The sequence below is a fragment of the Aptenodytes patagonicus genome, chromosome 5 (genome assembly GCF_965638725.1).
Source record: "Aptenodytes patagonicus chromosome 5, bAptPat1.pri.cur, whole genome shotgun sequence".
Lineage (NCBI taxonomy): Eukaryota > Metazoa > Chordata > Aves > Sphenisciformes > Spheniscidae > Aptenodytes > Aptenodytes patagonicus.
The window spans coordinates 19,946,071-19,973,901 of record NC_134953.1 but is presented as its reverse complement, the minus strand read 5'-3'; the positions used below and the strand labels follow the sequence as shown (position 1 = coordinate 19,973,901).

Sequence of the window (27,831 nt, the reverse complement as noted above, 5' to 3'; positions counted from 1 at the left end):
CATCTTGTCTCTGATTTGAACGGTACAGATTAGCAACTCTCTCGAGCAAATACTGCTTCTGTTTGGATATATCACAATCAACTAGAAGGGGAATACAATCTGATTCCTTTCCCCTGGTGGACAACCTCAGGCAAGTAACATGCTGTGCCTATGGCTTGTCAACACAGAACTGTTAGATCTGACCCATTAGAACGTGAAATCATTAAAAGATACACTATTCGCCAGTGAGGGCTACAGGACAGAAGTTAGAAAACTATAAATTTCAAAAAGACTAGCGCTTTCTCGGCACTCATTGGGTCACCTAAAAACGTGCCTAACCCATCGCCCTTATGCATTTGAGTTATTTTCCTAAAGGACCCTTTGTTTTCTACAGCTGCTTTCCTCACACCTGTGCTTTGGTACACATCTCTCGAAGTGCTGTGACACTAAGGGACCTGAACTGACCATCTTGTCAGATGAGATGACTGTCAAAAGAACAGTGAAAGGAATTGCAGAAGTGGATGATCAGCCAGGAATGGAGGAAGGGAGAGCAGATTCACCTTGGTTAGGCAGTAGCTCCAAGTTAGACCAGCTCACACAGTCTCGTGGTACTTCCCTGTGTGTCACAAAACTACATTCTTAGCAGAGCCCACTCAGCTATGCTTGTAAGGAAATAATTCATTCTTGCACTCTTATAGCCATATGAAATAACAAAATCATAGAATAATTTAGGTTGGAACAGACCTCTCCAAGACATCTTGCCCAATTCCCCACTAAAAGCAGCTCCCAATTCAAAGTACACTAAAATATTCAGAATCATATAATGCCCCTACATGCAAATCTACAGATTTTACCATACTGGTAAGTTCTTTAGGACTGCCTTCGGACACATACACACAGCACAAAGCACAGAAGATCCAAGAAGCCTAGGATGCTCGTACAATACAGACAGATACTGCAGCTGCTCACATAACAGCCATGAAGTGGTATGAAATTCTGTGCTAAAACTGTTGCTGCTTCGTACAGCCCAGAGAGCTCACTCACAGGATGTACCACAAAATGAAGGTTGGGAATAACAGTCACTCTACTGATATACTGATTTTAATAAGATAGTATTATGATAAGATTGTTAATAATGCAATATGTTAATAATAGTTGGAGTATAATGACTATTTAATACACATTCCCCTCAGATTATTATTTTTCGGAAGTAGTTGAACACAGACGACTTTGATGCAAATCAATGGAAGAAATTTTTCCTAACAGGAATCAGCCGAGACCTCTAGATGAAATATTTTGCATTTTCCAGAATGAAAGACAAATTTTTACAGTCTTCATCTCTCTGCCTCGGCCCTGTTTCTACTCTAAGAGCTCCCACTGATCCCATCCTCAGTTGGGGTATGCTGATCCCAAACCGTTGTGCTCCTCTCATCAGCATCTTGAAATCATTGGGGTTTCCACCCGCAAACACAAATTCCACGTACCTCCAACCACCATGTGTTAGTTCAGAGAATGACCAGTGGCAATAGAAACGCATTGATTTCTTCTCAGCCAAAGCTTCCACAAGCTCAGCATGATCCTACACTACCCTTATAGATGAGTTCACTAAAATTCTCATTGTGAGAAATACCTAAGTGATCTGCGTAGAAATGGTTTGCATACAGGCTTTATCAGTGGTCTCTTTCCTCCACAGTTCCTCTAATGCTGTGGATAGGAATTTCTCTAAACATTTATGGCAAGTATCATGTGAAATTTCTTTGTATGGCTTTTACAGACTATTACGAATAGTTTTAAAAATTGCTAGTGATGACAGTAATAATAAAAACAATACCAACAATAGCAACAACAACAACAACAACAACAACAACAATAATAATAATAATAATAATAATAATAATAATAATAATAATAATAATAATATGCCTGCGAAGATTTCAAAAGAAAAAGTCAGCTCTCAACAAAGCTGATACACAATATTCAGCAAGATAACTCACTTCCTACATTCTCCATTCCATTCAGAAGCCTACAGAGATATAAGTAACAATAACCTTAGATTTAAAATGCATCTTTCACCTCAAAAGAAAACTGCATTGATATATAAAGTAAATGGGCTAAATCCACAGCTAGTTGAAACTAGCTCCATTGATTTCAATGAAGGTGCTGATGTGCAGATTTATTTGAGCTCAGATCTGTCTCTGCATGTGTGTGTGTGTCTGCAAGCGTGTGTGGTTGGAAAGCGATACACATTGTTCATTGCACAAAGAATTTCATAGAAAAACACCATATTAACCAACACAGAAAGCGACACATTATTGCTGCATTTGGAGAAAAATGCGTAGAGTGAACAGAATGCAGGGTCTAATCTTCAGCTGGGGATTGGCATATATTTTCCCAACAGGATGCTCACAGCAGTCTTGTGAAAAGGCTCACAGGTATATCATATGCTGCTGTGTTTTTCTCCTTGCAAAAATATGGGCAACATTTGCAGATAGCAAGGCAGCAGATGCACAGATATATCCTGCTACACAAACAAGTACTCCACTTTTAGGAAGAAAAAGCCAAAGCCAAGCCATGGGTTTAGAGTAAAGGAAAAACTAGCAACCCTACCAGAGTTGATACCACCTCTACTCCAATAAAAATCTCAACGGCTGTCTGTGACACAGACATGGAGGCTGCCTTGTTCTGCCCCAGCACTGTTTGGGAAACGAACTTAAGTGTGCAGCTCCTATGCCTTGTAGGCGTAAAGGATAACCATAATTAGTTAGCCTGGCCCCCCTAGGACACTTCAGCATGGGAGATATAGATGGGCTATACAGGAGTTGGCTACACCTTCCTGATCCTCCCAGGACTACAGCACCAAGACACTTCAGCTGTCATGGCATAGATGGCAAAGAAGCCAGCTCAAATAACCCTTTGCAAGAAGAGGATTTTCCCCCAGCCCCTTTCTTGCAGCTAAGGTGAGGTCCACTGCAGGTACAGACTGCTCCTCACCACATAGTCTCTTCTGTTTGTGTAAGGCTGATGTAGGTCTGGTTTTTGAAAGGCGTACCAACACAAATCACACAACCCAGTTGGAATAAATTCAAATCACTAGCAGAAATGCCCAAGACACACAACTGTTATCTGATCCAAGCTTCCTCAGAAACCGGTGACAAGCATACCCAGCATTCTACTCTCAGTCTGTCACTACCTATGACACCAGCAATGAAACCCACCTACGCATTTCTGCCACATAAGTAGGCAGATGGGCTGAAGCCTAGAAGAAAATATACTGGGCTTGAATCTCTCTTCTTTTGCAAGTAGTGAAAATCTGCAGGAACTTCAGGTGCAGGTGCAGAAAGCAGGAAAAGCAAACTGACTGCAAGGTGAAATTTACAGTATATCTCCTGCCCCTGAGTTGGAGTGCTGCAGCAGTGTCTGATGTGATTAACCAAAGGCACTCCTTCATGCCACTGCAGATATGCTTTGCAGGAGTGCCTCAGACTAAGGCATCTTAGCCACCTTGCTTTCTGATCCTTTTCAGAAAGCTGTTCCAGCCAGCTCAGAGAAAATACAAGTAAGAAGGCATCTCTGCAAGCAACAAAGGCAGTGCATCTAGTCCTTGCTTTGTTCAGAATCCCAGAACAGAGTGTTCTGATCTGCTTTGTGCAAAAGATCAGATGACTCTTTGAAGATGCCTTTGAACTTAAAACATTCCCTCTCTCCCCTGGTTGTTAAACTCAGATCCTGGCCTGTTCTTGGGCCAACATTACTCCACCACTTCCACCAGCCTTACCCAGAGCTTCAGCACTCTTGGGAGGAGGAAGGTCCAAGCACCTTCAGTGCCAGCCCAGGCTCTTCCTTCCATGGTATGGGTGAATCAGCATACTACACCCCAGACCAGGAAAGTTATTCTGAGCTCAGGTCTACGTATGCACACTGAGAACACCTTTAGCTTGAGCTAAAACCAGATGTACAGCCCACAATGCAGATAGCAAGCAACGAGGTTTGAGGATATTCATACCCAGCAGCAATCTCTAAAGACAGTCAAGCTGCACAACTGGAGCAAGCACAGAACTGACATTAGGTGCAACCGTACAGATCTCTGGCCTTTGAAGAACACTGCAGTCCCTGGGCCATCAGATCCAAGGAACACAATCTCAGCAGTATTTATGAGAAGGGACCTCTGGATGTCACTAGTCCAAGCTCTTACTCCAAGACAGACTGTCGCCAACTATAGATCAGGGCAGATGTGGCTTCATCTAGCCAAGGCTTGAAAACTTCTAGGGATGGTGATACCACAACTTCTCTGTAACCTGACCAGGGCTACACCACCCTCCAAAGAAGCAGATTTTCCTAATGTCCTATCTGAACTCCCAAGCTACAGCTTGGGACCATCTCTCCTTGCTATACCCGCTGCCACTACTGGGAAGAGTTTGGCTCCATCATCTGTTTGCCACGTGATGCATGGACACTCCATCTGGGTCTGTGACAATCAGCAAAAACCACAAAACAGCACCACTCCTTCATGCAACACTGCATGTGTAGCTACACAATGCTGCACTGCACACCATGAGGCTCACCATGCACTTGGGGATCTCCATGCATTCCTTCTGCCATCACATTTTAGAAAAAAGTTAAGAGCTGCTATACTTACGTCATTATCTGGGTCTCTATGCCAGGGTCTACAAGGGATCCATCCACAAAAAGTGGTGTTGATGTGAAACTGTATTTACTCCAGGATCTTCCCTCATCAAAACTCACCCTGGGATAGAAGCAGACAAGATTTATACACATAAAAAGACTTACTCTAGAGCAACTTCAGCAATTCAATGTTGGCTAAGGTCTGCAAGCTCCAGCAGTTAGATTTATAGACAAGCACCAATCTTTGCCATTTCCCAGCCCACTAATTCATGCTCTTGGTGTATTTTGAAAGATCAAAGCCTTAGAGAGTATAAACACTGGCAATAAAAATATAGATATACTTGATCCAGCTGTACATTAGACTTCAAGGGACCAAGGGGCATTGTTTCTGGTTCTGCAATAGCACCTGGCATGAGGCAGCACTCAGAGCATAAGTAGCCCTGGCCTGAATGCATGAAAATTGCTGTCAACACCACTGGATGTTTCAACCCATGCATGTATCAATGCCATATGGCATTAGCTACAATCTCTCTAGCCCTATTAATAGTTCTTTGCATGCCATCTCGGAGATGGTGTCCATTTTACAGAGAGGTGGAGGAAGGAGGCCAAACTGAGCCACAGTCAGTGGTTAGTCTGTGTGCTCTTTGCCTGTTACAGTTGTAAAGCAAAGTTGTGTACTGGTTAAAATTAAAGCATTTCCCTTCTTAGAGGCTGAGAGTGTTCACACTGTCAGTGACAAGCCAGGGTAATTCAGTGGCTTTTGATCATCTGTCCCTACCCACAACCACCGTGTGCCTTACTTTCTGTTTTTATCAAAGAGCACATGTATCCTAACCCAGCTGACAGGGTCTAGAGTTAGTACAACAGGCTTTTGGATTAGCAGAGGAGGGTTAGCAAACCCTGCTCTCAGCTACACCCCAGCAACCTCTCTATCTCTGATAACTACAAAGGAGTAGGTGAACGAACAGTCTAACTGACCACACCAGCAGACAGACTAGGTCAGGACTCTGGTGGCCTATACCTTAGTGTCCCTTCCCAGCCTCCCTCATGGCCTCCCCTCACCCCATCCATGGCCTAGGAGCCCCATTGACACCATAGGAGTGCCAGGCTCCAGCTCTGCCAAAGCCCTTCCTGGCCATGGGCCTGACATGCAGGCTGACGTCCCAGAGTGGCCTCAGCCTGTCCCTGTCGACAGCCAGGTGCCCGATGCCCAGGGCTGGGGCTGCCCCGCTCCTGGCTGGGATGCTGGGATGGGCCCTGGCTGTGAGATCCCTCCCTGCTGTCCCAGGGACCTCGGTCAACTCCTGGTTTCCCAGCCGTCAGGGAGCTACCAGCCCTGACATCACCCTGACAGTCTGCCCACAATACTGCAGCCGGAGGAGGGTCTGCGCACCCAGCTGCTGCTGCAGCAGGAAAGAGAGGCAACATGCAGACTGTCAGCACCCAGCTCCCAGAGCTGCTGCTCATGAACCGTTCTGAAAGCAACCAAGTTTCTTTCTGCCCCCAGACTCTCCACACAACTGCTCCTGCACAATTTCAGCCCAGAATTTCAGCTCCAAGTTATAACAGTAAAGGAAGAACAAACAGAGAAGCACAAAGGTTTATTGGCTGTAAAATTATTTGATCCTCTCCCAGAAGGGTCATTAGAGTTCTCTGTAATTCGGCGAGGTATCTGGGCTGTGAAAGCTGACAGATTACTCTCGATGGACGTTACCAGAGAGACAATAATGGCACAAACTTCTTCTTTGAAGAGCAGGAAACACTTCTCATTTTAAAGTGAGCGTAAAAAGAAGTTTGCCTTATTTTCCAGGTGAGGAAAGTTTGGGGGGGATGCGTGTGTGTGTGTACGCACATGCATCTGAGCACCTGGATTTGTCTGAGAGGGTCTTGCTGGAAACTGAATCCTCCCCACTCCAAGTAGGGAGCATCAGGGACACTATCTGAGATGCCACCAAAGGACTAGGAGGCCAGTGTAATATGTATTACAAATAATGGGTTACACCAACCTCAGATCTCTAGTATGGAAAGCCAAGGCTTGCAGTCACCGTTCCCTAAGTATCTGCCTCTCACAGCACCTAGCAAAACACTTTCACCTGACTCACAATGCACATCTGTCAGAATAGGAAGCTGACTATAGACCAAAGACAGAAAGCTGGGAGGACAACAGCATACAAAAAGCTTATCTGCCCCAAATCTATTTATTTAAATGTATGTATCTTCCCATACACCTGTGCATTTGTATGCTGCTCTGCTTGCATGCTTATCTATCTAAATAGCATTTCAATTTCTGAGGAACAGCATGCTTCATTAGCTTAGCTAAAGTTCTCTCAGCTTTTCAATTATCCGCTCCTCTTTTCTCCAGGATGAAACTTATTGTACAATGTCTCAGTCTGAGAACTAATAGGTATATGTGTAACCTTTCATCTATACCACTCCTGCCTATAAAACAGGTGCCTACTGAGGCAATATGAAGCAAATTCCTAAGTCCCTAAGGGTACAATTTTGGAGGAAACCTGTTGGATCTTATTGACAACAGCTCTAAATCACTACTCATTTAATAGAGTGGGTGGGGCACTTATAGTACTGCACATGCCATTTCATGGGATTTAGTAGAAAGGGAGAACATCTGAAATGAACCTCTGCAAAGCAGACAAAGGCGAACTGGGTTCTCAGCTCCTATGGAAAGTCAACCTGTGACCAAAACTTTCCCGACATCTAAGTACAAGCACTTGTACATAATGTACTTTTCATGTCCAAAGAGCCTTCACAAGGTAAGATGCAATTAAAACAGTTGCACCTGGGTTGAAGAATACAGTCATAAATGGTTAATACATGACTTACAGCTCTTTCAGTAAGTGGCTCACCTTTCACTCTTCCAGAGCTCAACTTGCCACAGCCTGATGGCTCGTGACATTTATGCTTGGCTAACACACACTTCTCCTGCCTTGGCTCATACTTGGTTTGGTCTTAAGACTTGGACATGGTCTTGATGTCCTCTTTCCTGAGGGCACTTCAGGTATAGTCATGACTACTGAGTTACCTATCAGAGGCAAATGTTTCTAGTCACACAACAACACATTCTAACCACAGACAGAAAGCGGGAGTCTGCTGGAAGCATCATTATGGGTCAGCTCGATTACTACACTCCTCTACATATCCAGTTATGGAGGCTGTCGGCAAGAGGATGCTGGACTAGACTAACCCCTGGCCCTGACTCAGTACGGCTACATATATTATGACTGGAACAAGTTTTCTTATGTTAAAACAAACAACCTGTTTCCTGAACACTAGAAAGCAAGACAAAGATTGCAACCCTCATTTTGCATATAATAATTTGCATGTAAAGCCACATGGAGGCACAGACCTCTTACAGAACACTTGGTCCCCCTATCTCAAGAAGATCCTAGAAAAATTACAAAGCCTTAGGAATATGAGCCAATACATCCTGTGGTTATCAATCCACTACCACACCAAAACTAAAGCAGTCATTTCTTTAGCTCAGGTGGTAAAGAAATGTACTCAAATGCAACATATTCAAACTTTAATAGAAATCTATGTTGCAGTCATCTCAGAGTTGTCTGTCAGGTCAGGAATATAAAGTCCAGAAGCTTTTCATATTGAAAAAGTAGTCATTAAAATTCTTAAGGTACCTCTCTGGAACATTAGCTTGTGATGGGTAAAGGCAGCTTGTCTTGAGGTCTCTAGCTTCTGAATGCAATTTAACTGAAGGATTTTGTACAATAATGACTCAGGTAGAGGAGACCTTAATCACCTCATCACTGCTGCCAAACACCATTGCTTTCTTTTTCTATTTGACTGAAGGCCACATTTCCTGTTTTGCATGAAGAGCATGAGATAGACATGTGCTTAGCACCATCAAGCTGAGAGACGGCTCAATCTTGCAGACAGGAACACAAAACTTGTCTCTCAAGGCTATTTCTAACTAATGCACTTCTAAACAACATTAGAAGCTGGGTAGGTCAGTCCATTAGCCATGCCCCTCTTTCACTCAAGACCAGAGACTGAAGGTGATGCTAATACACACATTTTCTGTAAACAAGGTTAGTTCTGAATTTCAGAATGCCTCTCTCCAATGCTTAGCTGGTGCAGGAGTGAGAGAGGCAAAGGCTAAGGAGAGGATAACTTTGAGCAGTAACTTTAGTGCTTAGATTGTTATAACCCACTTACAGCAAAACAGTATCTTCAACTGAGAAACCATTTTGCCCTATTCCACCCCCAACTCTATTCAGTTGCCACCACTGTATCTCTGGAAATTGATAGTGGAATCCTATAGGAGACAGCAACATTAGCAACATATCTCTATTGTCCTTATCAACACCTACTGCCCTCTCCTCTCCCTCCCTTTATCTGTCTTACCAGTGTAATACCAAATTCTGTAAACAAAAAGCAGAAGTGAGGGACACATCCTTTCAGAAATACTTGAAGCACAAAGGATGACTTCTTACTCAGTATATATGTGTCTGTGGGAAAGAAACCCCACCTGAAGTCTCACAGTACATGACTAGTGCAAAGAATAATTCATATACGTGTGTGATTATGTATATAGACATTATATTTCTAAAATGGTACAATAATCATTATATTAATCAACAAAACCCAAATGATGGTAAAACGCAGATAAGAATGATCTCATTTGCTCATTTTGTAGACACGAGCAGATGTTGACCAGGTGATGCAAGAGATATTAGCACCACTGTCAGCTTATCGCCATCAGGAAACCTTCTCAAAGTAACAAGTTTCCTTACCACATGTGCTGGATGGGCACTGACGTGTGTTTCATGGCCACTAGTGCCCCTCCCCAGTCCAGAAACCACACATTGTATTCCTCCTCGAAGATCTGCAAACAAATCAGGTACTGCATGAATGCTCCACTCCACTGGGAAGGGAAGACTCAGGAGAACAATAGCAAAAGGCTCCATGCTTTCCTTTGCTCTGCAAAACATACCTGTCTCCAGGAATTTCCACCATCAGAAGAGATGAACACACCGACATCAGTGTAGGAAAGCTCAGAGCCAATATTGCCTGCAACACAAGCAAGTGTCAGACATTCTTGTATGGAGAACACAGAACTGCATTTTTCCAGGAAACCAAAAGCACTTGGTCTGACCAGTGCTTCTTTGCTGTTCTTGATTCTGTTCTCATCTAAAAACAACACCATGGTCAGGTGCAAGATTAATTTACAAGAGCCGTACCATTTGAAAATTGGCACTGAAGAGAAACAGTATTATCAGCTTATTTTCCCAACAGATAGCACTACCCATAATTGCAAGCCACTAAAGGCAGGCTTATTCTAGCCAAGGACCTACATACTTGAAAAACTGCGTATGAAACCACACACCCATTTGGTGCACACAAATCATCAGAATGGCAGCAGAACAGTGGCCACTGTCCCTGGCTACCGGATATTTCATTCCATACACATTTTTCTCTGAACTTGTAGTCTTTGTGCTCTGGCTGGTGAGTTGCATCTCTGTGATCTGCCAGTCTTTGTTAAGGGTAATGCAATTACATTCACAGGGAAGTTAACTCATACGGCTGAGTTTAGAGGTGAAACCCAGGGCCACTGAAGCCCATGATTTTGGGGCTAGAAAGTCTACTCAAGATTCTGTCAAAATGCTCAAACACATAACTGGTCTCAGAACCTGCAGTCAAATAAACAAAGCTTCTTCCTAGGTTTCCTAACCATTTGCAATTAATGAGGACTGTGATGTAATGAAATATAAGTTCCACTTGAAGGAAATTTTGTTTGTTTAGGTATGAACCTCACCTGAGGGCAGAAACAGTTCAGAGAATTAAGATGGGTCAAATGACTTTGCAGCAGAGAGGTAGAGACCAGACTGAGCATCATTCTACACAATGCTGATTGTTCTCATTGACCTAGTTGTCCCAAATTGTGAGTTTAAACTTACTGGTTACTTGGTACGGTTCTTAATTTTACTCTTGTAATTTCCACTATGATGGAAAATGTTCTGCTGACAGCCTTATAGGGGGAACTACTCTGCCTTTACCATGTGTTACGGAATGGATATGCCACACATCAAAGCAATGTAAAGAAAAGCTCAAACATTGACCTCAACCATATATAGAGAAAGCATGGCAGAACACCATTTGGAGACACTACTTCAGAGGTTGAAACAGTGTTTTTTCCAAGGTCCCTCATCTGAGATGGCAGAGACAACCTCAAATCTTACAGTGATACGTCTTAATACAGAGTAAATAATGAACTTGGACTAAATCCCCAGCCCTCTGGAACCTCTGAGCACCCACCAATAGCTGCAGGAAAGAGATGCCCAATATCTGAAAAACTTGCACATGCTCTGAATAGACCTTATTAGCTTATTCCCCACACTGCCCTGAGGGCAGCATCTTGCTTCTGCTTCCAGAGTTAAAAAAAAGCACCAGGCTCACTGAACAATGCAGGTCTGTTCTAAACAAATTTGTTCTCACCTCCCTGCTTCCCAAAGCACCCAGTGACTCAGGGAAAAGCTACCACAGTCACCCAGGAATTGTTTTTCTGCTGGTCTATCAACAGTACCTTCAATCAGTACTAGGTGGGATTCTGGTGGTGTGAATGTCTGTCCCATAGGAAGCAGGCAGATGTAACACTGACAGATACTCCATCAGAAGGCCTCCCAATGATAATGGCCCACAGCCACCATATTGTGGTCAAACCCATGACTTCTTTATTCAAAGCCCATGAATTCTTTACCCAGTGAGCCACTCTTATACCTTCCAAATGAGACTGTTTTTAAAGCAGGTGTAACTTCCATGGAAGGGAAACTAATATTTTTTCTTCAAAAATAGCAAGGGGAGAGGTGGCACTCTTACACATCTGTAGCATCAACATGAGCATAATAAAAACACACTAATGAAAATGTTAATTGAATTTCTGATATTTAATGCTGGAAAATGAGAAATTAAAACCCAGATGTGGGTTGACACACTCCTGTCACCATCATGGAATCCAACTAGCCACACTGTTGTGACAATGCTGTTTCAAAAAATAAAATTTCTGGCTCAGAGAGGCAGGACAATTCAAGAAAGGCTTTTCCATCAGTGCTTAGGATGTAAGAAATGTCACACTGTCCATCTACCTAATCTTATTCCCTGACACCAGCAAGAATGACCGACTGCTTTAGATGAAGGTACAAGAAAAACCTGCTGTAGGCAACCATGCAGAAGGATAGTCTATAGGGACATCCAGGTTCATGAAGATAAATCTACTGTGTCAGTCCAAAGGTCTGTTTAGCCCAGTGTCTTATCATGAGTGGAAGTCCTCAAGAATTAGAGACTGACTTAAAGGCAGAAGTCTAAGTTTTGTATCACCATATTTTAAATATCAAAACTGGAAAACCAACTTTCCAAACAGGGATTCCCAGACTGTGGCAAGGAAAGAGAGTAAAAAAGTGAGATTCTGTTGCTATCACTTCTATCTGTCTGTTTTTCTGTGTGAACCCGTTCCATTATTTTCCTCATTCTCTCCATCTAGTTTCTTTCAGCTACATGGATTCAAACCCCACCAAACGTAACTAACTCCCAAACAAGTCAAGAGGATTTGGCAGTTGTACAGTTAGATACTAAAACATAATTCTTCCCTTTGCAAGAATCTAACCTCTGCGCTCACATCAAGAGTCCGAGTTTCCCATCATTGCTGGAAATGTACCACTGTAAATCAAAGAGTAAGACACAGAGAGTTTGAGCAGCCAATGCCTGTGAGAATAAGTTGCAATGCTTATCCTGGAACACATTTGCCAACATGGTGAGACGTTCCTGTTGTCGTGAAACTGGTTAGTGGAAACAGATGTGTATATTCCCAACAGGTTAAGCTTTTTATTGTACAAAGCAGTAAGGCAGAAATTATATTCTGCCTTTTAAAGGTTAATTGTTAGACTGGGAAAGCATTCATCCCATGCACTGGCAGCTTGAAAAGAACCTCATTTACTAACGATTTAGATCAATGCCTAGAATCTCACTGTCCTGCTGCGTCTATTTGCTTCCTGAAAGGTTAAAGAAAAAAGGCTCTGCAATCACAGCATCATGAGTAGGGCTTGCTCCTAAGCATCCATCTAGCAAGTGTGACCTGCCAGGAGCGATGACTCCACTTGGCTATGCATAGGAAGATCTGGAGGTTTAAACTAAATTATCTCACCCCGTTTGGCCTGGATCAGTGAACTGGAAATCACATGGTGTTTCCCTTGTTGAGATATAAATGTCATGGAGGCAACCTGTCTCTCAGGTTCTGGCTTAGTCTGGCAGACACATGGAAGCACAGAAGGACATGAGAATGGAAATGGCTGGAAGAAACAGTGTAAATTCATATAGGCAATATGCTAACATGACACACTTGCAAGCCACTGCTAGGCTGAACAAGACAAAGGAGATAAAATGAGCCTTAGAAAGAATGGTTAAGCTATTTGGATATATTTGAGCGTATGTAGGAGCCTCCCTGTGAAAAGGCAGGACAGCCTACATGTTTCAGAGGCCAGCTTTCAATAGCACCAGCCATTCAGAAAGCACTTTGTCAGACCAGCAGCTCCCACAGAGCTGTGGGAGCTCTGGGTTTGGTTGGTAGCCCCATCCATCCTGATTAGGTTGCTTGCTGTGGGCACACAGGGCCTGTACGGGTTGTCAGATTAATTACAGTGGGTCAGCCATTGCCACCGTGAAGCATTGTAGCAGGTTGCCATTAAAACATTGTGACCTGCCAAAGCACTATTTTGCAGAACAACCCACAATAACAATGACCCATGCAGTGTTGATGAAGTGCTGCTAGTCTTGGAGCAATACAGTGTTGAAAGTAGGTGCCATGCACAAGACAGGCACTCATGAAGTCCAGGCTTCACCCGACAGGCTTTGCAACAACTCTGTGCTTGCTACTCAAAAGGTGGAATGTATTGATACCTCCCAGGAGTGCAGCCATGATCATAGGCCCTGTTCTCATTCATGGTAACTCCAGCAAATGGGTAGGCACCCACATCAGTGGTTGTAATGATGTCAAGTGAGAGGAGTTAGTAATGCCAGCTGGTAATGATCCCTTGCAGGTGTAGGCTTAGACCTGCATGTGGGTTATTGCAGAGCAACAAATACCTGACAGGCATTATCTTTTTTTAAGTCAGGGGCCACATACCTTCTCCTAGCTCACAGAAAATGGGAGTTAATGTGCATTAGCTCAGCACTTGCTGAAACAGAGCTGAAAGCTTTTACACCAACAGGAAACATCTCGTATACTCTCAGGCTCCCAGTGAGGAATGGGTGAGTGGTAAGAAGCACTTATGTTCTCACCTGTTGCCACCAGCAGCCCAGGAGCTGTCTCTTTGCTGGAAATGCTTCCTGAAGTGTACGGATTCTCTGAGAGTTGCAGATGTAAGTGCAATGAGCAAAAGGGCTGTTGACAGGAAACAAACAAAAGGCAGAAGCTTTAATATGCAACACGTTAAATATCAGAGGAACCCTTGGCGACTGCACACAGGTGCTCTGACGCTTCTGAAAATGACCCCTCTGCTCTTAGCACTGTTACAAATAGCAGCATTGTTCATTTTCTGAATAAGCACCATAAAAGTAGCTGAGAGCAAGAGAAGTAGGAACACTGCATTACAAGCAAGCATGTCTGCATTTGTTTTTACCAACAATCTGATCTAGAGCAATTTTTCCCAGAAACTTTCTTATTCTGACTTAAGTTCCATAAAAAAGGTCAAGAAAGATGGTTAGAATTTTCCCTTAAGATCTATGAAGCTATAGAAAAAGAAATTTACTTAATTTAATTAACACTCAGCAGGTCATGAGAAAAAAACACAGGGAGAGAGATCAAGTGAAAATTCAGAGAAATACCACTCCTTTGAAACACAGGGGCTACAGCGTACTGTAAAATGGCTGTTCACTGAATGTTGTTGAATTATGGCAGTAAGCCCAACCCGAAGTTCTCATCTGTAAACTGTGCCCCATTTTGAAGCACCTGGACTCTGCAGTTCTCTGACTGGCAAGAATCCCTCCTACCCAGTTTCACTGGACGTTTTGTTAACCCAGTGACTAAAATAGGCAGCTCTGAAGGAGTCAGTTGTGCTTTGGAAAAGGTCTGCCACTCACCAGCTGGCAAACTACAGGATCCCCTCTTAGATCGGTGTCCGGTGCCTGCAGAAAACGCCAGTCTCTGCCCTTGTTGTAGGTAATGAAAGTCTTGATTTGGTCATCTATCTTCCTGTTAGCCAGGAATATGCCTTTGATCCCTGCTACCTAGGAAAAATGGAGAGAGATGAAAAAATACACCGGAAGAACAGGCCAAAAGTAAGGCCCATCTGAGCACTCTCAGGAGTGGAAGGTCTCTGAAAAAGCAATAAAGTCATCTCAATCCAGCCTTAGAAGACTGAGAATGGCATTACAAGTACATCTTAATGATGCCTGCACAGCTGAAAGGCCTCATGCAATCTCTCACTCTGGAAGAAAAAGACAAGGATGTTCACAGAGCAAATCCCTAGGAAACAGCCCACTTCCGGATTTCCTTGAGAGCTTGCAGACAGGCTCTCAAGGGCTTCAAGGTACAGCATGCACGATGCACACATGAGCTTTGTAAGCCTGGGGATGTGGTCTGCCCCACTCCCTCCCCAGATTGCCATAACATGGGAGACAGCAGGTCACATCAGAAGCAGTGTGGGATCTTTTTGTGTTGGTCTTTTTTTCCTTTTACACAAAAGATGGAAATCCTGAATATGCTGAAACACTAATGTTTTGCAAACTTGATTTCTTCACTTTGCTTCCACTCCCAAATTCTGTCAAAATCAACCCAATTGTTCCAAATGTTTTGATTTTTGTCAGCAGAACCCATTCCAGCAGAATACGCTCCTGTCAAAATGTGCCCAAGAAGATTTTGTGTTGAGTCTGGTCTCTGTTGCACAGCTGTGAAACTGAGACAGAAAGAAGGAACTTGCTGCAAATCTGCAACTTCGTGGCAACAGCCAGGATGCAAATCCTTCTACTTTAAAGCCCCCTGAGTGACACTGCCCTTTGAACGACTCTGTGAAAATCTGTATCAGCATTTAACAGTAAAGAGTCTATGATACACAGCTAGGGAATACAGAGTATGCCAAGGAATGGGAGATGATGCGTGTTTATTTTAGCTGGTTCATCACAATAAAGAAATACATCTTTTTTCAGAGACGAGAAAATGTATTTAAATAGGTGAAAATAAAATGTAAAGCCTGTCCTTTATACTGATCCATGCATTATTTTTGAGTTTTCTCTCATTGCCTTAAGTGACCTGGATTTTTATAAACACATTTATGATGTTGTTAAACAGGCATTATTCTGGCTGAAAAAAATAAATGTATAATCCTAACTTCTATATGTAACTGCAAACACATTTCTCCATGTAACAGTAGAACTTTCCCAAGCCAGCCTGCAACCATTACTATTAGTATTACCGATTAGTTGTTTGTTGCTGGCAAAGCACTGAGCCCTGAACCTCAGCAGATCTTCCATCCAATGAGTTATGACGCACCAAAACCAGAATGCTCTGAAGGAACCAGGAACTGGAACAACTGCTCTGAATGGACTGCTGTTGGCAAAGGCTGAAATGCCTGGCAGAAGAATGAGAATGGAAGATGATTCAGGGTAGAAGTTATCCAGCTGTTATCTCTGGGCAAATGGCACCTATAAACTTTTGCTTATAATTCATAAACTACTCAGAGCTCACAAAGGTGGAATCCATATTCCCTACCTGCGAGCAGGTGTCTCTAGCTGTTCAAGGGGAAAAACAGTATTTTGGGTCCTTCTCTAGACGTCCACAGTAGGATGAGAAGGATAATGGTTTTCCCTTTTGGAAATGACACATAACTAACCAGTCATTGACTTGAAAGCAACCAGTTGTCACACCTATAGCAGAATGCACTGCGTCTATTCCACATGAGTCGGCTCAGCATCAAATCCAGTAAAAGCCTCTGGGCTGATCCCAAAAGAAATGAAGACCCTGGAAGGCTGGTAAGAGATTTACACTCACTTGAACTAGCAAGCAGTTGCTGTTCTTTGTAGGGTGACTTTTACTACATACCTCATAAAGGTCAATGATGATATTCCCCTCCAGTCCTCGACTGCTTTTCACATTTTCCAAGGCCAGGGTGAAGTACACCCCCCGGGTGTCTGAGATATACAGGTTATACGTATCATTCTGGTTCCACTCTTGAACAGCTGCAAACACCTGATTCTCATCTGTGCTGATAATATGCATGTCCTGTTAAAAGAAGACAAAAGGCCTATTACTGAGGATGTCTGTATTTCTTTGCCCTTTGGGATATGTAGTAATTACCATGACTTATGGAAGAATGGAGATGGAGCATGAATTATAGGTATGTTAAACAATTTTCTGTTAGAGCAAGCCAATAAATTACCACCATTGTGACTTTTCTGCATTTCATTTTTTTAATGATCACCAGCTGGGCAAAGGGTTTTTGCTTTCTTCATTTTTGGTAGCTTCAAGGAATTTCATCCAGTTTAATTTTTTATTTATAAATTTGAAAGTCAGTTTTATAACTCATGGAAGATTCACAACCTTGGAGCCTGGAGTCCTCATAGTCACTAAGCGTGGTGTAGCACCAGGCTAAAAGCAATGACAATTTCCATCCACATGCTCAACTAACGGGCTTGTGCTTCCAACTGGTAAAGAACCAGTTTCAAAAAAACTGGGAGTTTACATTTATTTGAAGCTGAGGTATAGAGATCAGTTTGAGCTAATGCTGGTAGCGATTTTTAATAACAGACTTTTCTATTGAGAGTTTGTCTGAGATCTATTATCCCACGATATACAGGCTATCAAATAATCCACCCACTAACCACTGTTGGATTCCTGCTGCTGACCAAGATATGAAGGTCCAGCAAGGGTTTCCCCATTTAGTTTTAATATCAAAGAGATTTGACAGTGCATTTTTGCAGTATTCTTTTAATCAGGTTCATGGAAATGATTTCCAGGGTGGTAATGAGTATTGAAGCACTTCATCCTTGCCACCGTTGTTGAACAAACTAACACTGGTTCAGCTAGAAGCAAAATCACTGTGGTTATGTGGGACTTCATTTATCTATTTGTATCTATTTAAAATTTCCCCAGGGTGCCAAGGAGCCTTGATTAATTTCTTGCATTGTTTCTGCATCAAGAAGCCGTAATTCTGGAAGTCTCCCAAAGGACGGAGTGACCTGATTTTTGGGAAGAATATCTGGGGGAAGATCAGCTCAATATTCCCATCCTGCCTAGGAGGCAACTTAATCTTCTGTGTGAGGTATCTAGATGAAAAGTCAGGGTTGATTAGATGGGGCTATTTCAAATAGACCTGACATAGCCTATCAGCATGGGATGGGGAGAAAAAACATTTGAGGGACTAATTTTGTCCCAGTAAGTGCAATCAGTGGGAGATTTGCCATTTCCCTCAATGAAGGAAGACTAAATCAGGAAGTTTGCTCTTGCCCAATAGCTCTAAATCCTTAAAGATTAAGTACATGCCCAACCTATTCCAGCAGTGTGAAAATAAAGCAAAACACCCAATGACTTCAATCTGTTTTGATCAGTTGCAGTGGAAATATTGCATTACCCTATTTGCCAGCCTCACATATGTACAACTTCAGCAGAGTTCATTAATCTACAGCTGACAGGATAGTTATTACTGTACAGCAAAAATGTTCTAGTGACTAAGGGCAGCATAAACAAGCCTCCTTACACGGCTAGAAGATTTTGCCATGACACCTTAAAAGTACTTTTGATTTTTAAATGACAAAAATACAAAAGTATCCCTGATTTTATACTATGCACCAATTCTAAACCAGGGCCACCAACAAATCTGTCATAACAGGCCAGCAACCTGTGACAGCATCAATCAATAAAGCAGGACAATCATAGGGCAGTCATTCTCTCTACCCACTTGTCTTTTTAATGAGGGGCAGCTTTCAAGGCCAATCCATAAGGTGGAAGCATAAACAATGTTTTTCTCCTGAAAAATGGCTGCAGGGTTCCAAAAGTTGGTGTGCGGTCAGACATTCTGAATCCCACACCACCACCATGGAATGACAAACAAAAGAAACTGTATCTGTGCTATGCAGCTGTCAATACACTGTGGACTGTGATCAACCCAAATGGGAAGAAGTTGAGGTGCAACATTGGGAGTTTGAGATGCAAACTTCTCACAACTATTAAGTTTTCAGGTACAAGTTAAAGCAAATATGCCATATCTGCTAGACTGCAGATATCCCACAGGCAATCAGAAGGGTAGATCCAGCCCACAAGGCAAATCTAGCCAACTATTTTACAATTATCCCACCAAAATTTTCACTTGTGGAAGGAAGGGGAAGGCCATTACTGTTGATTATCAGCCCTCTATGACAGTAGCCTCAACAGCCATTCTGAGGCTCCAAAGAGCAGCAGTGGTCTCAGCTGCCCATTAGGCTACCCAGAAACTTGTATCCAGCCAAGACACTGGAAAGATTGGTCCTTTCTGTTCTACACAATCCCAAGCAATGACTACACTATGGAATTTGAGTATAATTCCAGGGGCATATTCTCCTTGCTGAGGCTTGCACCATTTGATCCAGTAGAAAGCTAAGGCCTAAGAAGGTAAATCCAGGAACAGTTGTATGAGAAGTACTAACTTCCCTCCCTCCCAGCTTTGCCAGTCAGTGTTAATCTTAAACCATCTCAGTCATCTCCTAAGCAGCAGTGGTTCTGTGTGTCCAAAGCATCGATAAGGCACAACTTTTAGGGGGCCAACTCCACCTCCATGACTTCTTGGCAACATCCAGCTATAGAATGGGGACAGTGGAGCTGCTATACCCTGTGCTTCTCTCATTGTATGGAGACTGCAGTAGTGCTCAGCATCCTAACCATTCTCCAGGACTCTCAGTGTCATGGCCAGGCTTACAGAGAAATCATTAATAGAAAACAGAGTAGGACTGGGGAAAGGTGTTCATAGAAGACTGGTCAAGGAGAAGTTGGTTTGAGCTCTATTTTCTGAGGTACCTATTCATTCCCATTTGCTCTTTACAGAGGAAAAAAGAAACTGTTCTTCCCGAAACGCTCACTAATCTCAAATCACACTAATCACAATCCCAAATCCGTATTTAAGAAAGATCATTCAAGCAGCACAACAAATGGAGCTCCCCAGAGAGGAACCCCACTAAGGTGCTTCACCACTGGGTAGGCTGTGCTATTCAAGATACTACACGTCTGTGTTCGTAAACGGTGCACTCACCTTAGGAAGAGAGTATTTGGGCAATTTAATCTGTGCGAAAGGCTCCCGTCTGTATGACACATAGTAATTTGCTCTTCCACCAGCTGTCACCTGTGGAAACACCAAAGAGAGTGAGTGATGACCCTTCCAAGACACCCTATGCTGACACCTCTAAGAGGGTTTGACAACCTTTCTTTCAGATATCTTTCCTATGACCTGCACAGCTGTCCCTAAAAGCTTCTGTATAACTCCAAAGAAATCCCAGACTTGAGAGGGCTGGTGCATTATTTATTTAAGCTGTGCTATTGAACTTTACATTTTGTCTCTCATGCTTCAAACCCAGCATGATTTTAACATCTCAGGAAAAAGGGAAAAGTGGGTATAAAGTTTAAGGTCTTGAGTGGAAGAAAGAAGATGATCTGGTTTCATCACATGGTTCCAGCACAACTACCTTGGGCAAGTAATTTAAAGTCTCTGTGCTTCTGTTCCTTTCCTGTAAGGAGATAACACCTCTTTTCTCTGCTGCTTCTCAGCCTTGTCTGTTTGCACTATAAGTCCCTTGGGGCCAGGGTTGTCTTCCAACAACCTTTTACAGTGACTAACAGGAGATATCCACACTAGCACCGTTTAATGCAAACAGTAAATACAATGAATGCGCTCTTGGAAAGCTGGAGCTAAGCTCTTAGATGCTCTTTCTCACTGTAAAACTGGTTTCTCTGAAATCATACTGTCTCTGAACGAGGATGTGGGGGGGAACTGATAGACATCCAAATCTGTCTTTTTATGGACTGAATGAGCTGTAAAGGCTACACATAAATGCCATGCATCAATGAGATCTAGCCCTGATAATTGGTAAAATATGGGATTTTAAACCTGTCACTAGTCAATTACTCTTGCTGTAGGTGTTCTTTCTGGCACCATTTCAGGCCAGGCTACAACAAGGCTTACATCGGTGTATTTCCTATATTCTGCTGTTTTGGCAGTCTTGCAGGTTTTAAGATAAAACAATACACAAAGCACTTCTTTATTATATGGAATGTCATTTGTTGGCTTCTTAAGTTTCCAATAAAGCTAACAGAAAGGTCCTAGACTCTCTCCTAGATATACTCCCTTTTATCTGACAGTGATATTTCAGAATGAGCTTACATGGAATATTGCTATAGCATCAATTATATTCTCAGTAATGACGTCACCTCTAGATAGTGGCTTTCTTCCCCAGAGAAGCTGTCATTCGAAGGACACAATGTTACTGGTCATGAAATTTGATATCTAATCAACTCAAGATAAGGCTTTTCTATTGACAGTTTGAAGAACTGGAAAGAAAGGGAGGTTTAGAAATAGGACAGGCTTCTACACTAAGACTTCCCCTTCTGCTTGTTTGCCATTTTTACTTGTAACGTTATCACAGCTGCATTTAGCGCTCCCAAAAGAAAAAAATGACGACCATTATACCATACACAGCATAAGAAGGCAGAAAAATGACCCATATCACAGCAAACAAACTCTATACAGACAACATATAGCTAAAGTCAAGGGAAAACACAGGCATGAAAACTAAAGCTTACAGTCTCAAAACAAACCAGTGGCAGAGAAAGGGAGAGAACAGGAGTCACGTGACTCTCACTTCATGTAAAGTGCATTGTGGACTGGCACAGTAGCATTTTGGGGTCCTACTCTCCAGCTATGAGGATGGTGAAAGGGCTGTGAGTGTTAGTTCTGAAAGATATCTTTCCCATCTAATACTATCCCACCAAAATCAGGTTTTCACAGGAGAGAACAGACTATGCAGGTGATACACGCTCAGTCCAACTCAAAGGCAAAAATTCATGTTTGCAGTAATTGTATCTGAGTTGTACAAGCATTGCCCAAAGGATCCCACGCTTCTAGGTCATCTTACTTAAATAGCACAGGGAATATTTAAATATCTTCTCTTGGTGATATTTCTCACCTCCAGTGGAAGATCCAAATTCTCAAATGACATAACTCTGCCACATGAACTCACTTTACACCACTCATTATTTCAGCACCAGACCATTATTTGTAGCAGAGTCCACATAGGACTGAACGTGTCCAGTGACTACTTGATAAGGACCCTGGGTTCAATATCCACCTCTTCTGATGGGCTGAGACATGGTCATCGACTTGTCTTTAAGATGCAGACATGAGTATTTACATACTTTCTAAATGCTGTGATGACTAATTAACATTGGGAACAGTCCAACAATCTTCAATACATGAAAACAGAGTGGCAGAAATATCAAGGGGTGATTAAATTCCCCCCTCTGTGCCAAGACAGGATCTACTCCAAGTCTGCCATACTCAAAAGATTTTACATAGGTTTTTGGGTTTATGCCACTGCAAACTGGTACCTGGAGGCTTTTTGGTTTAGATATTTTGTTTGTTTGCTTGTTTGTCTGTTTTTTAAGGCAGAAAGGTAGGATTCAAACACTGTTCAAGTTCACTATGCATTAGCTAAACTCCCTTTCAGTCCTCTACCTGGACTAGGTCACCTTGACAAACGTTTAGAAATAGCAATCTTTGTGGTCTGTGGTCTTTCTGAGCCAGTTAATATGAAGCCACCCACAATTCTGTTGGCAAGAGTTGTGTGAAGCTTTCCCCAGCCAGGACCTCATCTTTGCATGATTTACATGCACAGTTATAACAGTTCCAAAAAATGATCAAGCCTTCAATAAAGTTTTGGCAAGCACTGTGGTAGAGAATGAATTTTGGAAGGCCCAACTTAATTTATTTTGATGAACTTTTCCTATGAGCAAACTCTCCAACACTGTAAATCCCAGAGATTATGATAGTGTTTTGCCCTCTAATGCCTCCTTTTAGTTCACATTTGAGGAATGTCACCCAATTATTTGCTGTGAGCTCATCTGTCATGCTCAGTACAGAATTAGCTGGGTTTGTCTTTTTCCTCCTCCTTTGCTAATGACTGGCTCGTTAATCTGTTTTTCTGGATTTCTATTTTATGTGTTTAATTGGGCTTCTGGCCAGTGGAAATGATTCCTCTGGACAAATGTGTTTGTCATTAAACACAGCTGTCTTTCCTAACCTGTGTTCTTTCTTCCTCCCTCCATTCATGATCTACTATTTTTCTTTAATACTTCCACATTTTATTACAAGACAAAATTCTGGTCTCACTTACATCAGTTGACACTTAAGAAGAGAAACATGAGAATTTTCTCTTTAAAAGCCCTGAAAGTTTCAGTATGCTGGTTCATCCCTGCCTCCTGACCTGAGCTGGGACAGAGCGCATCAAACATAGCAGACAACAAATATTTCACAAGGATGCAGAGAATTGTAGAAAATCTGCCATGGAATCCATTCACCTCAATAATTTCTGTGGCATGCCTAGAAACACACGAAGCCATTTCTCATGTTAATGTTTTAACATGATTCTTTAAGAACAGTTTTTGGTTTTCTTTTTTTCTTTCTTCTTTTTTTTTTTTTTAATTTAGATAGATGTACTGCTTAACCAAAAAAAACCATGTGTAAAAGAGTTTGGAAAGCAAGCAGAATGAGTTATGAAGTCCCAGAATATAAAGACACCCTAGACGATGTCAGGAACTGCAGACCACAGTGTACCAGGCTTCCTTCTCATCTTCCTGGCTAGCCGACTCTGGGACCCGTAATTTCCAATGTAAGGCAGGTATTGCTGTAAGAAACATGGAACTACTAAATCTCTGAAATTACCCTGGGTTAAGCAAGACCCCACCTGCCTCCTGCTGCTCGAAGAACTCGCAGAAAGCCTAAAGGAACATGCACTGATGCTGACAATGAAACACTATATATTAGAGGCACAGCCTTGGAGAAACAGTGACAGTGTGCAGATAGCGGACGCTTCCTAAGCTGATGGCTAAAAGAGAACGGAGGGCTTTTCTACATAGTTTATCAGTCTGGGTGGTTTACAACGATAACTATTGCTTGTCCTGCACAGTTATTGGAACAGGTCATCTACTTTTTACGCTGTTGATAATGATCAACACAAAAGAGAATTGGTAGTAACGCAGATCAACACACAATGACCAGACATGTTTAGACATTTGTGATATTTGATGTCTTTTGATATTATTTCCAATAAACCCCTCACTTTCTTTCTGGGGTGACTTCCTTTGCTTGTAGAGCTCCTTCCTTCCCAGTAACATAAAATGAGTTGGTAGAAGTCAAAAGTTGAGAAATACTGTATCAGTATTGTAATGGCATCCTGGATCTGTGTTCTCCACCTCCATAGGGTGCCCTGGCACCCCTCCTTGCTGCTTTAACCTTAGTTACCCTTAATCCTTCTTTTGGGCATAAAATCTCCTAAATAAAATTGTGGATTAAAGTATGGAGGAGCGATGACAAGTTCAGCAGGCAGGCTGATCCACTCACACCTTTAGCGAGGGATTTTGGTGTTCTTCAGAGCCAGCTACTGTCTAGGCCATGCACAGGTTTGCCAGCATGAGGACTGAAAAGTTGTGCCTCCTCTCCCAAACCAAAATGGATTTGTTTTAAAAGCAGCTCCTGCAGAAAATGTGCACGGTTACACCAAAACATGAGCCATGTTAGAGCTGCAAAAGCACATTACCCACACAGAAACCAACTTAAGAGAGGAGCATAATTGTACATGTTAAATCTCCTTTTGAAGGATTTCAGAGGAAACATATGAGTCTGCCAAGGTAATCCTTTACATCTTCAGCTGCAGACGCTGCTGATAAATCAGACAAGATGAGGGAAGGGGAGAGTGTGATTAAAGAAAGTACAGCACAAAAAGCTCTAGAAACAAAATTAATATAAATAAATAAATAAAGGAAAATGTTAATAATTTTTAATCAACAGATATTTAGGTTCAAGTTCCAAATCTGATATTTGGCACAGCGAAGATGAAACAGTGCTAGAAACGGATGAAAAGCAGTGAATAGGAAAGTAGCTAACTACTTACTGCCTATCTCGCTTTAAGAAGAGCTTTTAACTAGCACCTGGGATGCACTTTCTTTAATCTGTATGGATTAATTTCCCCCACTGGAGTGCTGTCCAGCATTTTAAATAGGGTCAAGAGAAGATCAGCTGTAGCAGGCATTATTCACCAGTAAAACAGGTGTAATCATGTTCATCATTTAAACGTCTTCATCCTATTAGTTTCATAATAAGCTTTTAATGGTTTCTTCAATAAAAGACTCAAAGACCAAACCCTACAAGTTGGAGGGTGCTCCATTGTCCCACCAAGCCGTTTTCTCTACCATCGATCGCGAAGATAAAAATCAATTGTAGCTAAGCAGGGTGAAATTAAAAATAAATTGCATGGATTGATTTCTGTTAAGACCTTTGGCTCCTAGTTAAAAAATGGAGGAAAGAAATTTATATTTGAACATGGTGTATCTAGCTTCTGTGAAAATAAAGACAAGGCTCTAGACCAGGAAATCAAAGTTGAATTTCTCCCCTCCTACCTTGTTTCACTGCTGAGAAGTTTCACATGGAAAAAAAAAAAAATCTTTTTCCTTTCTTTATTCCTGGGGAAATTTACTACTTATTTAAGTTATTAAATTGACAGCTTGAGAACTGAGGTCAGGAATCCCTATGAATTGGCATAATCTCAGGTGTGGCTGCTGGTTGAAGTCTACTCACCTGATGACTGACTTCGATTCAGCAAATATGCTCATTTAGCCTAGCCTTAAATACCCAATAAACTTGAAACATACACTCATGTCCTACTAAACATAAGCACTTCCAAGTTTTCCTAAACAACCACAGTTACAACCAGTAATAGTAATAAACTACTTCTCTGAGCTAAGCTTAGATATATTTAGCTTATATAATTAGGAACTTTTTTTTTCCCCTCTATAAAACCTCAGAGAGAATTGTCCCCCCACCCCAGTTCTAAGGCTATAAGCAATAAATATTTTTCTTTTCATTGAGCCTGAAAAAAAAAAGTTCTCATAAACATATCCACTTTGGTAAAAATGGAATTTGGTTCAGATTAAAAAAAAAAAAAGGGGGAATGTTCTACAAAAGTCATTTTCCATCAAACAACTTCAGCTGAAATTTTTGGACACTCTGATGAGACTCCAGGCATCCAAAAAAGGCAATATTATCCATAGGTTCTATAAGAAGTTATCAGTGATTGTGGGTGAATACTGACATCTGCGTATGTTTTAAGGAGACTTTCTGATGCAAAAGAAGACTGAATTGGTTCAACAGCTTTTGGCAGAAGTGTTTGCTCCTCTGAGCCAGAGGAATTATTCAGATGTGTATTGTAAGAATCCCACTTAGCTGCCCCACACAACATCTGGAGAAATTCTGGGTTTGCTCGTTCTCACTCATGCTGGTGAGCGGGCTGAGACGCTGCCCTGCTGTGCAACTTGCTGAATTAAGCAAAAGTCTTCTAAGTGCAAAATTACTTCAGAGGGTGAAAGAGAGCCAGACACATGATCAGTATCAAAGAGGAGCATTTTGACTTAAACTTTTCACTTTCCACATGGAATTACTGCCATCTGTAAGAACTGCAGCTGCTCCCACACTGCTGCATGTGCAAGCTGTGAGTAATCAGCATCCCCTGCTCCTAAATGGCAATGTCACAGACCCCATCTCATTCAGAAGGATTATAAACCACAGCCGAAACTCTCTCTCTCTTCTCAGCTCCCCTCACACTCCTTCCTTCCTTCATAACATGAACCTCAAAAAAAAGGGCAACCATCAGAGCACCTTAGCTTTTTGGATATGGGACCATCATATGTCCCAGCACAACCTGATCTGAAGGACTCTAGAGTCAAGAGAGAGCTGTGCAGTTCCCAGGGTTCCCAGAAGACTGAATCACAAATGAAATGGCACAGAAAGCTGCCGAGAAAGCTTCCCAAGAGGGAATGGCAGGAGGGGCCAGGTGAGAGAGAAGACCCTCTTATGAATTTCAGCCTGCAGTTAAACACCTTGATAAATTATGCCATGGGAGTGGAAAAGGGAAGGGGCATCCATGTTCCCACTCTTTAAAGGCCTTGGTAAGTGATAATGTACTGCCTCTCAGCACGGCCTTCTGGTTAATGGCGTAAAGAACTTGCCATTTAAAGTGGAAATAGAGCAGGGTCTGAAGCAAACAGCCAGCCCTTTTCAATCAGAGCTTGCAGGTGTTATTCCTTGTCCTTATGAGGTAAGACCACCAGCCAAAGGCAGACCTGAGAGTGTTCACCTCCAAAGGCATTTGTTTGGCCTGCTAGAGAAAACAGGCATCCCCAAATTCAAACCATGTATCAGCTTCTAAATCTCAGAGGAGTCTTCCATGCCCAGTAGCTTTGTCACCGCCATGGAAAGTGCTGAAATTCTGAGCTACATTTCAGATTGACTTCAGCTGCACTCTGTTGGGATAGCAGAGTCTACACCACCCCAGAGAAAAATAAAGACATAAAACCCAATCAACACAGGTATTGATTGCCCATCCACACATCTCTGCAATGACTTACAGCCAGTTCAAATCAAAAAGGCCAAAGTTACCCTGAGGGTCTCCAAGCATTGACAGAGACAGAAGCTTAAGGGAGGAATGGGGACAGTGTTAACTGGATGCTGAACTAGACTGGTATGACCTCTGGGAGGAAGGCCACACACTGAAGGGTTTACACAAAGAAAACACAACAAGATTAATAGGGGGAGGAAACATATTTTGAGACCTACAGCTATAGCTGGGTAAAGAAAAGAAAGGACAATTTTCAGAGACCAAATACTTCAAGTCCCTCAGGATCTCATAAGTATGCCCAAAAGCTTATCTGTCCCTTTTCTAACTCTATCAATTCCAATCTCATAAAAAATACTACCTCTCCCTGTAAACTTTGTCTCACTTACATCCTCAGGCCACCAGTCCTATAACAGCAGTACTGCCAGCAGTCTTCACACCACACATTCTGAAGAGTTTCATCATTATTATTGTCCCTCTCCTGATACCTAGGGTTCTGTGCGAAAATACAGTCCTTGCATGGGTCTGCACCAGTGCACTGGGAATATCATCAGTCCCTGCTAGTGGCCAGGCTCATCCAACACA

At 42.3% G+C, this 27,831-nt stretch overlaps 1 protein-coding gene across 1 annotated transcript in view; it reads right to left on the bottom strand.

Moving 5' to 3' along the window:
- The window catches only part of SORCS3 (sortilin related VPS10 domain containing receptor 3), a 314,167-nt gene that overhangs the window by 50,690 nt on the left and 235,646 nt on the right, over window positions 1-27,831 (bottom strand). The window contains exons 8-14 of the mRNA XM_076338968.1: window positions 19,842-19,931; window positions 16,664-16,843; window positions 14,707-14,853; window positions 13,906-14,008; window positions 9,569-9,645; window positions 9,369-9,460; window positions 4,616-4,723 (exon numbers count right to left, since the gene is read on the bottom strand). Coding sequence (XP_076195083.1) covers window positions 4,616-4,723; window positions 9,369-9,460; window positions 9,569-9,645; window positions 13,906-14,008; window positions 14,707-14,853; window positions 16,664-16,843; window positions 19,842-19,931 — 797 coding nt within the window. The remainder of the gene's footprint in view (window positions 1-4,615; window positions 4,724-9,368; window positions 9,461-9,568; window positions 9,646-13,905; window positions 14,009-14,706; window positions 14,854-16,663; window positions 16,844-19,841; window positions 19,932-27,831) is intronic.